Source organism: Asterias rubens, chromosome 13 (genome assembly GCF_902459465.1).
Source record: "Asterias rubens chromosome 13, eAstRub1.3, whole genome shotgun sequence".
In the NCBI taxonomy this organism is placed as follows: Eukaryota; Metazoa; Echinodermata; class Asteroidea; order Forcipulatida; family Asteriidae; genus Asterias; species Asterias rubens.
This window is the reverse complement of record NC_047074.1, coordinates 2,208,837-2,221,796: the sequence shown is the minus strand read 5'-3', so window position 1 is coordinate 2,221,796 and position 12,960 is coordinate 2,208,837. Positions and strand designations below refer to the sequence as shown.

Below are 12,960 nucleotides of genomic sequence, written 5' to 3'. Positions count from 1 at the left end.
TAAAGTGCTGAGGATGATGTTCCCAAAAGCTGGTCTGGGATTCAAGCCGAGGTCCACATAGGCGAAAGGCAGAGGAGAAATCACTGAGCCAACCTGGGGCCAATTTCATAGAGCTGCTTAAAAGCAGACAATTTTGCTTACAAATTTTGTACTTAGTACATGTGACATGGTATTTTGGCTGGTAACCTTAATCTAGTAAGCATAAGTTGTTGTGCATAGTTTTTTTCTACTTAATAAGCAGCTTTATAAAACTTGGGCCAAAATTGCATCTAAGATGTGTTCTATTTTTAAGAACACAACAAATTTATAGTTACTTTGTTTTGCTTGTCTAAATTTTGCAGAGGTTCTTCTAGGATGGTGGAGCAAAGCCAATGAAGACGACCAGCTCAAGCTGTTTGATGTCTTAGAGTAAGTCAAATTACCTTATTGCTTTCTGCTCAGTAATAACCTGCAAGTCTGCTTATATTTAGTAGTGCCCAGTTTCAAAGAGATTGTTCTTGTTTACATTTTTTACCATCTCTTTTGAATTCTCTTCCAACGAACCTCGGACTAGTAGACACTCTATCAAGCTTCAAACCTAACTGGGAAAACTCAATTGTTCAGTCTTGGCTTTGACTACTTTCATTAGCAGCATTTTTTTTCTCTGCGCCAGGAGTATCTTTCTGACAGACATGGCACACCACGAATGTCCATATTTATTATTTTATTAAATTAATTCTTCCATTGTGTTTTGACAGAATGTGCCTTTATCACTTCAAGTACAGAGGCAAGAAGCATATCATTGATCTTAGGTAAGTTATTATTTCCTTCAATATTTATGATTCTAGTTTTAAAATTCATCTTTCTCTTTAAAGACACTGGACTCTATTGGTAATTGTCAAAGACCAGTCTTCTCATTTGGTGTATCTCAACATATGCTTAAAATAACAAATCTGTGAAACTTTGAACTCAATTGGTCGTTGAGGTTGCGAGAGAATGGTGGAAGAAAAAACACCCTTGTCGCACAAGTTGTGTGCTATCATGCAGATGTTTGAATTTGAGACCTCAGCTGAGGTCTCGAATTTGATTCAAATATTTTAGTGAGAAATTACTTCTTTCTCAAAAACTACAATGTACGTTACTGTACTTCAGAGGGAGCCGTTTCTCACAATGTTTTATACTATCAACAGCTCTGCATTGCTCGTTACCAAGTAAGTTTTTATGCTAAACATTATTTTGAGTAATTACCAAAAGTGTCCAGTGCATTTAAACATTGGCTCTCTGTATTATTTTGATAATGGTTCGGTAAAACTAAAACTTACGTGGCAGCCATGTTGGTTTCTGAATAATTAAAGTCTAAGGCCGTGTCCGAAACGGCGACTTCGGCTACAGCTACGGCTAGATCGCCCGCGTCTGCCTATTCTTCAACACTGGTAGACGCGCTGATCTAGACGTAGCTGTAGCCGAAGTCGTCGTTTCAGACACGGCCTATGTGACACAAAATGAGGTTTGTGTCAATAGTAGACTGATGGTGCTCAGTTCTGTTTACAGTTATCTGCACTATGCACTCTGGGTACTAAACTATAATGGCTTTCACAATGAACGCAGATCTTATATAACACTAGTTTTTCATTTATTCATTTCCATTGAAAAAAAAAAAAAACAGTCAATATTGATGCATAATTATTAAATTTTATTTGGCAAACTCTAATGGGGAGGGGATAATTTCTAATTTATTGTATTTTTATTTTGCTGACCCGAAATGGCTTAATATTATTTTCAATTAAAAATGTTTATTGTACATTTTATTACGATAATCTCTTTAAGAATTATGAAATGTCCGTCACTTCTGTTTGTCAGCCTGTTTATCCAACTTCTCACCCCAGAATCCTATTGGAAATTTGATTCAATGCAATTGCTAGTTTCAAGAGATTCAATATTTCAAGTCTTAGTTTGTTTCACAACGATGATGTTCGTCTTTGAAAATGAATGTTTTCTCAAAAATTTGCGTGTTTGTACTTTTTCAACACAAGGCCTGATACTTTATTGATTCAACAGAGGCAATCGCCTCCATGCCCCTAGTCATTGCCTCTGTGTCTGTTGAAATGTTACTGTAGAAAGTACCATGCTCCAATTTTTCTCAGAAAGAAAGAGTCTGTTAGTGAGAATTCTTAGGTGAATGCATTTTGACAGACGATGCAGTTTCAAAACAAAAAAAAACATTCAAAAACTTTTGTTCTGGACAGTATGCTCTGTCCATCTACAAGTGTCACGGCCAGAACTCAAAACCCACACTCTGCTGATCAGAAACATCAGAGCTTTAGTTCGGTGGTCTAACCCGCTCCACCAAGCTGTGTAAAATTTTAATTTGTGGATAATAAGCGACCGAAAATCTGAGTGAAGTATCAGGCCTGAAACTCCACTGTTGGCTGTGCAATGTGCATGAGACTTTCTGAAGAAAGAAAAAAACTCCTTGAAACGTATCTTCTATTCTTGACATCTCCCATTAAGATTCTTTAACTTTCTCCACCTGTTTGCTTTTTATGGTTTCGTCCATGTCCAAATAAACAATGGTAAGCCAATATATTGTGATATGTGTGTGTATGTCGGATTTGACGTCTTGGCTTCTGTATGAACTAACTACCATGCATGGCTTGCCTGCAAAGTTTGAATTGCTAACAAGTGAGAAAATGTCTTGCGCTTGTTAATACATTATTTTGAAGATGGTTTGTCTTGCTGAGGGTCTAATTAGTGCTATTTGATGGAATGGAACTAACACCAGGCATGAATGAATGAATGTGGTGGGGTATGACAAGATGTGGTAGGCACAAATGGTACCTCTGCCTACCAGTACCATTATAGAGGTATATCATTTGACCCTTGCACCAAGGTCACACACAGTTACTGCCTGCCACGCTCAACTATTTTGGGATTTAAATTGCACGTACAAATTATCGTAAGCGCCTAAATGCGCACTACACTGTATAACCCACAGAGACTTTGACCCCAAATGGTGCAAGTTGTCACTGTGGGCAGGGCCAAGCGGGCCTGCCCAGACATTATACAGATGTCGCCCAGCACTCTGAGCAAAGTTCACTGTGCTGCCCAGATTACACTTAAGAAATGATGGCCCAATATCTATAAATATGAATAATTTTGTTGAATCGCTTGCACTTGGTAGACTAAATTGGATTTAGAGCCCACCACTAAAACTTGATGCAACCAAGATTATTTTTGGACACTGATAATGGTGGTACCCGTGATCCCATGTAAAGCATGTTTGGTTTATCGGTTCAGTTCTTAGTACAACAGAATCAAACGAAACACATGAGGTTGGATTTTGAAGGGTGGTGGGTGGTCTGTGGAGTAAGAATTACATCACATTTGCCAGCAGCATGGCAGTAAAGGTTCCCATTTGTGAATCAGTGGCTTATGACTGGCAACTAACACATGGATGAGCTTTCTCTTTGTTTGTTTGTTTACTTGTTTGTTAATTTATGTTTCTATGACAATGTGCAATCTAAAGTGTTGATTTCTGTATGTGATGTGTTTAGCAAATACTGCAGTTGTTGACACCATTTTGGTTTAGATGCTGCTTCAAGCATTTCGTTGTGAAAAACGAAATTGTAGATTTTCCTGGAAAATCTCTATTCCTGAGTCATGCCTCTTTGCAGACAATGAATGCTTAGTCTACTGTATTGATGTATGAGGTTTGTAAACGCTGGGCGCAATTTCGTAGAACTGTAAAGCCGCAGATGTGCAGTCCATGAAAACAATTTAGCAAACACATAATTCATCAAAAGAACTTGGCTTCTCTGTCGTGGTGGACTATTTTGCTATTATTAATGAACTTAGTCCATAATGACGTTGAATGTAACTATCTCTTTGATTGTTGTACAAAATCTCACTGAGTGCAAGACTCAAATGTATGCAGCCCTGCTTCTGTTCTGGTTTTTGCTTCGGCGCACTTTTTAAAAACATTCCCATTCATAATTTGAATTCTTGAACAAAAAGCTAAGCCTCACCTGAAGAAAATGTCCAAGCCTAGACCACATTAAGAGCTTTTCTGTTTATTGCATAAAAACGTGATCAGAAGTTGCCCAATACTGCCATATTCCCGATCAGCTTTTTAACATCAAGCTATGATCTAACACAAGTTAAAAATCATTGTACGTGAGTTCTACTGATCTTTTGCATGTGTGAATGGAGAAACATGAACACAAACACCTTCATGAGTCAATCACATAGCGATTATGTATCAATATTTAATTGCTATTATTTGGTGATGGTATCAAACAACTCTGTAGACATCATTATATTGAGGTTTCTAGTTGTAGCAAGCTTAGTTGGTACTTAATTTATTTCTGATTCTGAACATGATGCAAAGTCACCAGGAAAACAAACTCTTGTCGCAGAGTACCAGCTGCTAAAGATCGTGCTATGAAAATGACTCGTAGGTTCAGGGAAGATGATGCTTTTGGAAATCCTCCCCCCCCCCCAAAAAAAAAAAACAGAACTGACACTTGCTAATATTGCTCCAGAAAGGTAGTCCTCTTAAACTTAGAATATCTGTGTTGATTTGGGGATGAAGAAAGAAAACCAAGGACCTCCGGATTAACGTGTCGGCGCTCTAAACCAAATGAGCCCTGTAGCTCTATCTTGGCGGTCTCCCTGATTATGGAACATTTATTAAATTACTATATGAAACTAAATTTGCATGAATTTACAATAGAAAATTCTCAAAATGTCATTGAACTTATTGAGCAGTTTAATAGTTTTTGATTTATCCTTCAATTCATGTTGTGCTAGGATGAATTTAAAGGCATACTACCAAAAGTGTCATGCTCTCGACAGTTTTCCGCTATCAAGGATATTTTGACGTCCTGAACCTAATAATAACTATTCAAACCCTACAGGTTGCGTGAAAAACCATCCAGTAATGCGGAAGAGAAGAGTAAGACGTTACCTGCAGCCAGAGCCAGGCATCTCCAGACCAGATCTCTCCATGGAGATCTACCTATGGGTAACAAATCTACTTCCAGTCCCTCCTGAACCTATCTTCTTCATACTCTCTTTCAAAACCTTGTCAAACCAACTTCCATTGCCGTGTAAATGTTTAAGCAGCACCATGATATCTATTCTCTACTGACCATGTTCTCTCGTTGTGCAGTCTTTGCCTTAACAGAGTCTGGATTCGCACCTAGAGTGTTGCAAGAAGCCAATTTAGCTGCAGAAGTGGGATTGATTGTCCTGGATGTCATGGGGACCTACTGTACTCACTTCAAGGTAGGTCAAACAAGTACACTGTTCAATAATTCATGTCCAAGGGTCTATACACAGGTAGGTCGGACAAATACACTACAATGATTTATTTGGTGGCAGAGGTGGGATTGAAATATGTAGATGTCTTTAGGACTTGCTGTAAACACTACAAGGTAAAGTTTAATGAGATAAATATATCTGATAGAGGTGGATAGGTATTCCACATTGTTTTGGTGCAGATAATTCTTTGAGGCAAGTAACGAAAAGACAACAAGGAGAAAAAGCCCTCTTTTGCTTTGAGATCATTGTCAAGAGTCCATCCAAATAAAATTCAGACTTTTTGAGAACCCAGTCTTACTGTTTATGTTTCCACAGCCTAACCTTGACTTGGACGACGGCGACAACCCCTTGATGCATAAAGTCATGGGTCTCTTCTTATCCTTCATGCAAACCGGCCAATCAGAAGACATGAGCAGACATCTCTTTGCATCGCTGCGCTCATTTGTACACAAGGTGAGAGAATGTTCATGCTCAAAGTCATACATACATCGGTTTTATATCTCTTTTGAAGGATTTGATATTGTTGATTGACTCGAAGCATGGTCATTCTAGAGACTATTTTAAACGTGTTTTAAAACAATGAAGTACTATCAACAGAGGAAACACAAGCGTTGAAACCAAACTAAGCAGGGGGTTTTCTATGAACATTATTAACCCTCCTACTGTTGACCATTCAATATCATCCATTGTGGTTTGGAAAGAAAGATTGACCACACCAGACTACAATATGAAGTGAAGTGATGAATGCATCTACATGTATACTGTACACATTCAACCCTCCTACTGTCTGACCATTCATAAAGTACTCTAAACACGTTTTGTCGACCCCACCTTGTCTTTTTTTTCCTGCTCTCAATCCCCGCTCTTGATTGTAAAACTGTTTCTCCTGATGTTTGTTCTCATATCATAGTTTCCAGTGGCTCTGTTCAAGGGAAGTGCCCAGCTCTGCGGAGATCTCTGTCTTGCAGTAAGTGGCATTTCAAGTGTGTCTATACTATTTGAGAAGTCAAGTCTGTGCAGAGCCAATTTGGCTCAACAGGCCTGTGTCTATATCCAGTTTCATTGGCGTTAAACAACTGAGAATACACTGGATGTTAAGTCCCCTGTACTAAGTTCAATAGCTGGGTGTCTTTATCCTAGAGTTGGCTTCTGTTTTATTAGCATTCTAAAGGGAAAAGTTCCAGTTTTTTTGTGAGTTACTAAGCATGGTAAGTATCAAATCAACAACTCCACTCTGCGCTCGACATCCTCTGGTGCAGTATCTTCAACCACTTGGTAAAACTAAATACTACGGTGATCGATCATTTACAATAGTTGCCTACCGCTTGTGAAATGGGGTGCCGACGCCAACACGATCCGCTGATACCCTTGAAATTTTTCTTTGAAAACCCACCTTTTTAAGAATCACTTAATATTGTTATCGTTGTTGCTAATAATGAATAAATTTATCTGTTTTTCTTAATAACCTATGGATTTTTATTGAACAGCACTTTGTGATGTCTATGTGACATGGAAAACATTTTTTTAATAATAAAAATGTGTATTATGTAATATTTGTATTATTATTTTCTAGACGCTCAAGTGTCTGAACTCCAAGCTTCCATCCATGAGGAACGAGTCTTGCGCCTTACTCTACCTGATCATGAAGGAGAACTTTGAATTCACGACTAGAAAAGACTTTGTCAGAGTTCATCTACAGGTCAGTGCTAGATGAGAAGTCAAGATTGATCTGAAATACTAGTCTGGTATACCATGTCCGATGATGGGGGCAGAACGTTTCCCCTCCCACCATGTTGCCATGTAACATGATTCGGGGAAGCTTTTGTGTAGTTATGTAAGGGACAGTGAACACCCATACACAATTCTGAATGGATGTGTGTGGCACAATGGTGTCATCTGGAAGTTGGTATACAAAAGCTTGCCCCAAACCAATTGACATAACAAAATGAAATGGCGCTATATAAAAACCCTTGTATTGTATATTGCATTGTATAACAAGCAACTGTACCACACAATACTCAAATCTCACACGAAAATGGCTTATTGGATTGGATAATTCAAGTGCATGCTCTCAAGAACCACCAGAATATTCCATTGGAAGGACGGTTCAAAATACTAATGCAGTATTCACTTCAGGATTGCTCCTGGCACAATGATGCGGTCCACAGAACATACTGGCGGTTCAATGGATTGCAGACTTGTACCTACAAGAATGCTCTTTTGCGCCTAGAATGTGCTTGACTTTTGCCACGCTCCCTAAGGAGAAACAAACCTCGCAAATAACTTACATTTATGCTTTGAAGGTTTACTTTTCTTTCAGGTGATTATATCTGTGTCTAAGTTGATCGGTGAAGCAAACAGCATCCGGTTCCAGGAATCTCTCGCAATGATCAACAATTTTGCCAACAGTGACAAAACAATGACTGTAAGTTAACTTCATCCTTAATTAAAGATTTTTTAAATTTTGGGTTGAACGAAGACAAATTGACTGGAGGGGTATTTGAACCTGCCAGTTCCAGCTCTTACAACTGGGCTAGCTAGCCATAAAGTTGGCCTCTCCCTTTTTTGTTGATCAGCAGCCCTGTTTATGCTTGATCAAATTTAGTCAACTGTTTGCAAAAAGGAATTACTTGGAGATAACGGGTGTTAGTTGTCTGGTGAAAAGGACGTTTTTATTCTAGCCTCTTTCTGTAATGGAGCTTTCCCATAATGCAGTCCATTGATAACAGAGATAAGTGCATATTATTGATATCATTATGAATCTATGAATAAGATTTTGAAACTTTGAATGAATCTCCTTTTCCTCACAGAATACCCAGTTTCCCTCTCATGTACGAGATCTAACCAAGAAGATCCGCACGGTTCTCATGGCAACGGCTCAGATGAAGGAACACGAGAAGGATCCTGAGATGTTGGTGGATCTCCAGTACAGCTTGGCCAAGTCCTATGCTAGCACCCCAGAGCTAAGACGGACATGGCTAGAGAGCATGGCGGTCATACATATCAATAACAGCAACTACTCAGAGGTAGGAATACGGCACAGTTTTATACCTGTATACAAACAAAAACTTGGTTAGCACAAAAAAACTTTGCTTAGCAAAAGTAGGTGACCAGGGGTCGAGTTCACAAACAGTTAGGTAACTTAGGACTATTCCTAGGAGATATTAAAAACTTAAGGCTAGTCCTAGTTAAGGACGAGTAACTCGAGATAAGACTAGTCCTATTAAACTAGTCTTATCTTAATCCTCTATATGTTGTGCACAGCCACAATCATGGGTACACATTTTGTTTGAGCCCACTCTTTGAACAACAGTTTGAAAAGCACTGATGTACATGTAGCAGTTATCACAATGTTACTGATATATCAATCGACAATCGCTGTGTCAATAGTGAATAAAAAGTGCAGAGTTTGTCGAAAACAAAAAGTTACTCATCTGTTTTCATTTGGTGTCTTTGTAACAAAAGGTGTAGCCATGGTTGTGGCTGTGCAAACATTGTTTCAGTTAGTAAAACTCTTAGATGTTGCTTATCTGTTCTCAGGCTGCTCACTGTAACATCCACATCGCTGCTCTCATCGCTGAGTACCTCAAGAGGAAAGGGACTTTCCCCTCAGGCTGTGTCGCCTTCAAGGAAGTCTCGCCCAACGTGGAGAACGAGGAGAAAGGAATGAAGGATGACACGGGATTAGAAGATGTACAGTACTCTGAGGTATAATCTCGTTCTATCTAACCCCTTGGTAATCCCTTAATCTCCTAATTCCCTTTTCTCATCATCTTGCCCCTTCTTCTGTACTTCTATTGTGATTAACGAACAGGAATAAAAATGTGATGCCTTCCACTGGTGTCATCCACTGTGGTTTTGAGTAATATGTAGATAAACTATGCCACAATCCCGGCCATATCTCGTTGGGCCCCCCCTGCCCCCTTTCAATGTTGCTCCTAATTTAAAAACAGGAACAAAATTACGAAATTAACTCAGACAATCCCGGCCATATCTCGTTGGGCCCCCCCTTCCCCCTTTCAATGTTGGTTCCATTTGCCGACTGTCTTCCGAATTACAATCAACATTGAGCGGGGGCGGGGGGTGCAAATATCTTGAATGTGAATGTGAATGGGAAGTGCACAGGGAACTGTTGTATCAGGAAAGGGTGGCCCAAGCATTTTGGCCGGGATTGCAGCCTGCAATACGAAATCATGTGATGAATGTATCTACAAATTTCCTCGCTAGCTGTGTAAGCGAGGAAATTCCTAGGAACGTGGAGTACGCATGCGCACACATTCCTTGCTAACCCGTGACATCTGCTTGATGTAAGCAAAGAATGCCCTGCTTCCGTAAGCGCTGATTGTTTGCTTACGGTAAGCGTAGGCATGAAATTGGACCCTGACCCCAACCGTGCAAATATTCATGGGTCCGCCCCTGGCCGATGAAACACAATCTCTGGACCGTCTTGAAGACTGTGGGATTGCTACCACTTAGTTTGGTTTGTCCCTCGGTATATGACTAATAAATTGAGATATGCATTGCCAGTTGTCAAATGACAGGGTTTTATTATAACGACCCAAATGGACTCTTGCGCACTTGAGAGTTTAAACACTGACTTTTGTTATTATTTTCTTTACCTCAACCAGCAAACATTACTTCAGCAGCTGGAGCGTTGCGCCGAGGGTTTACAGAAAGCAGAGAGATACGAGTCTATGGGAGCTCTCTACAAGCTTATCATTCCATTCTATGAGAAGCAACGAGACTTCCAGGTACCAGACAAGCAGTACCTTCATTTCGTGTTTCCATCTTGGTTTTATGTCATTCAAATGAATGTGAACCGAACCGAGGCTGTAATCAAAGTAGTCTGGCCCCCTTTTTGGTAAACTAGAATTCGGTTTTGATCGTTGAGACTTCCAGGTACTAGACAATCCTTTGTTTCAAGACTGGTGTGTAGTTTTTTTGTTTTAAAGTCCTAGACAACAAAGGGTTTCATAAAAAGCAACGGTTTTTACCCTGAAAATTTGAATCTGCATCTGAAAGCACAAAAATCTATGCAATGAGGGTGTTTTTTTCTTTCATTATTTTCTTGCAACTCTGATGACCATTTGAGCCCACTTTCTTACTGGTTTGTTATTTTATGTTGTGGCACATGTGCAGATACTGGTCTTTGACAATTACCAAAAGTGTATCCTGCCTTTAACACTGAAATAGATTTCAGTTGATGTGATTTATATAAAATGTCCCGTAATGAAAGAATTGGTTTGATTTTGTTTTGATGTAGCGTCTTGCCATGGCGTACGGTAAGCTTTGTGAAGCCTACAAGTCAGTCATGAAAGTCACCAACTCAGGAAGGAGACTTCTCGGACAGTATTTCAGAGTCAAATTCTTCGGTCAGGTACACAAAAAATATTGTCTGTTTTAAATTGTTTGTTCTCATAATAGCTGTGGGTGCGTTCGATTAGCTTCCCTGCGTCTACCCCGCGGTGCTCACTCGGGTGAGCCCCTGACAAGAGCTAAACGAACGATCATGCACCTGGGGCCAGCCCCCAAGTGACCCTCTCCAGGGTGAGCCCCTGGAATGACGTCAAAGCTATTCAAACGCACCGAGGGCAGACCTGGGTCGACCTAGGGAAGCTAAACGAACGCACCCCATATAGAGTCAACAAACCAAAATCTGGTTGCGAAGCCAAGGACTCTCAGAAAGCAATTAAATCACTGAGCACAGTGTGCACAATGGTTAACTAAAGGTTGACCATTTTGACTCAAACCCAGGCTGGTCGACCATTGGTTGACTACTGTGGTCGACCATTTGGAACCAGCCTCGAGCCCATGGTTTCTTCACGGGTCCCAACAGCATGTTCCGTTCTAACATGTGTTAAGCGCAGAAGGGAACCTTATCTATTTTTACAAGGAGTTCACATTCCTCAAATCTTATCCCAGAAACGTTGAGAGCCTACAATGTATATAAAATATGAATTTCCATTTCTGTTTCCGCATGAAAGTTGAACAATTTTACATTTTTTTGTACAGAACTTTGAAGAGGATGATGGTAAGGAGTTCATCTACAAAGAGCCCAAGATCACGACCCTCGCCTCCATATGCGAGAGACTTCTCAATCTATTCTCGGATAAATTCGGCAAGGAGAACGTCAAACTTATCAGGGACTCCACAAAGGTCAGTTTAGCTCTCGTTGTGTCAGCAGCAGATTTTGGGTCTGAATTCAAGTTCGGAGTGTGGGTTGGGGTCCCGGTCGCCACACTTGTGTCCTTGAGCAAGATACTTTACTATAATTGCTTCTCTTCACCCAGGGTGTAGATGGGTACCTGCGAGGGTAGAGGTTGATATTGTGAATGAAAAAGCCACTGGAGCGCTTTGTTTGCCCAGGATTGTAGACTCCACAGGGAGCTGAGAAAGATTTTAAAAATGTTATTTGCCAAATGACCAGGGTACTGATAAAAGTGCATTGGTATGACTATTGTAAAATGCGCTATATAAGAACTTATTATTATTTTTATCCCAATTATTTTCCTAAGGTGAACGCTGACGAGCTTGATCCCAAGATTGCCTTTATCCAGCTGACCTTCGTCAAGCCGTACTTTGACGACAACGAGCTCCAAGAACGACAGACGAGCTACGAGAGAAACAACAACATCCGACGCTTCCTCTATGAGATGCCGTACACAGAGGGCGGTAAAGCGCGAGGCTCCGTAGAAGAACAATGCAAACTCAAGACAGTCCTCACAAGTAAGGCGTGCTTCCTGACGCAGTAATCAGGGATGAGATTGTTCAGACTTTTGGCTGAATTCAGACTTTTTATGTCGGCCTGGTGAAGAAAATCAGGCAATATTTTGTTTTCACAAATAAAGAAATCCTGCTCTATTGGTCTACTTCTCTAGTGCTTTGGATACTGTTTCTAAAAGCTCCTTGGAATCTATAACCCCAGGGGTTACCAAACGGTAGAAATGACATCATTTCAACATACCTTTGAATTTGTATCCAAGTTTCAGACTTTTTCGTTTGTAATGACTCTCACCCCTGAGTAATGGATGTTGTCTAACTTCAACTTCTCTATTTTTCATCTCAAAGTTCATCTTACAAAATGGCGCACATGTCTCCTTGAGATACCGTCGCGTTTGTGCATGCAGCATCACCAGTGCGCTCTCTAGTTCTTATATAAAACTCTATGATATTGAACTATATTTTTGTTTCATCTTTGTTTTTCCAGCATCCCATGCCTTCCCGTACGTCAAGAAACGTATCATGGTGGTCTATCACCAACACCAGAAACTCAACCCCATTCAAGTTGCCATCGACGAGGTCAAAGCTAAAGTACAGGAACTGAATGATGTCCTCATCGCAGATGTCCTAGACATGAAACGGCTACAGCTGCTTCTACAGGGATGTGTCAGTACACAGGTAATGATGATAACCAACAACTGTTTCATGTGGTAGTGATACCAAGAAGCTACCTGTTGCTATGGGTTTAGTACAATGGTTGCTTTGGGATAGTACATTGGTTCAGGGATGAAATCGTATCTGATTTCCGACTTGAACCCAGTTTATTGCGGAGTCTTTATTGTTCAGCGCCTTGATCTAGTGTCTAGGATATGTGGCCCCTGTATTTTTGGTTATTGTCAAAGACCAGTATTAGTATTCTCACTTGGTTTATCCTAACAT

At 40.2% G+C, this 12,960-nt stretch overlaps 1 protein-coding gene across 20 annotated transcripts in view; it reads left to right on the top strand.

Annotated features, from left to right (window-relative positions):
* The window catches only part of LOC117298308 (dedicator of cytokinesis protein 9-like), a 97,873-nt gene that overhangs the window by 80,564 nt on the left and 4,349 nt on the right, over positions 1–12,960 (top strand). For 19 of the 20 annotated variants that reach the window (XM_033781484.1, XM_033781466.1, XM_033781472.1 and 16 more), the window contains 15 exons: positions 342–408; positions 738–791; positions 4,896–5,002; positions 5,150–5,265; positions 5,617–5,754; positions 6,212–6,268; positions 6,875–7,000; positions 7,622–7,726; positions 8,112–8,327; positions 8,842–9,009; positions 9,930–10,052; positions 10,565–10,678; positions 11,314–11,457; positions 11,817–12,027; positions 12,509–12,699. In XM_033781484.1, coding sequence (XP_033637375.1) covers positions 342–408; positions 738–791; positions 4,896–5,002; positions 5,150–5,265; positions 5,617–5,754; positions 6,212–6,268; positions 6,875–7,000; positions 7,622–7,726; positions 8,112–8,327; positions 8,842–9,009; positions 9,930–10,052; positions 10,565–10,678; positions 11,314–11,457; positions 11,817–12,027; positions 12,509–12,699 — 1,937 coding nt within the window. The remainder of the gene's footprint in view (positions 1–341; positions 409–737; positions 792–4,895; positions 5,003–5,149; positions 5,266–5,616; positions 5,755–6,211; positions 6,269–6,874; positions 7,001–7,621; positions 7,727–8,111; positions 8,328–8,841; positions 9,010–9,929; positions 10,053–10,564; positions 10,679–11,313; positions 11,458–11,816; positions 12,028–12,508; positions 12,700–12,960) is intronic. The other variant, XM_033781467.1, reaches the window with a different exon arrangement.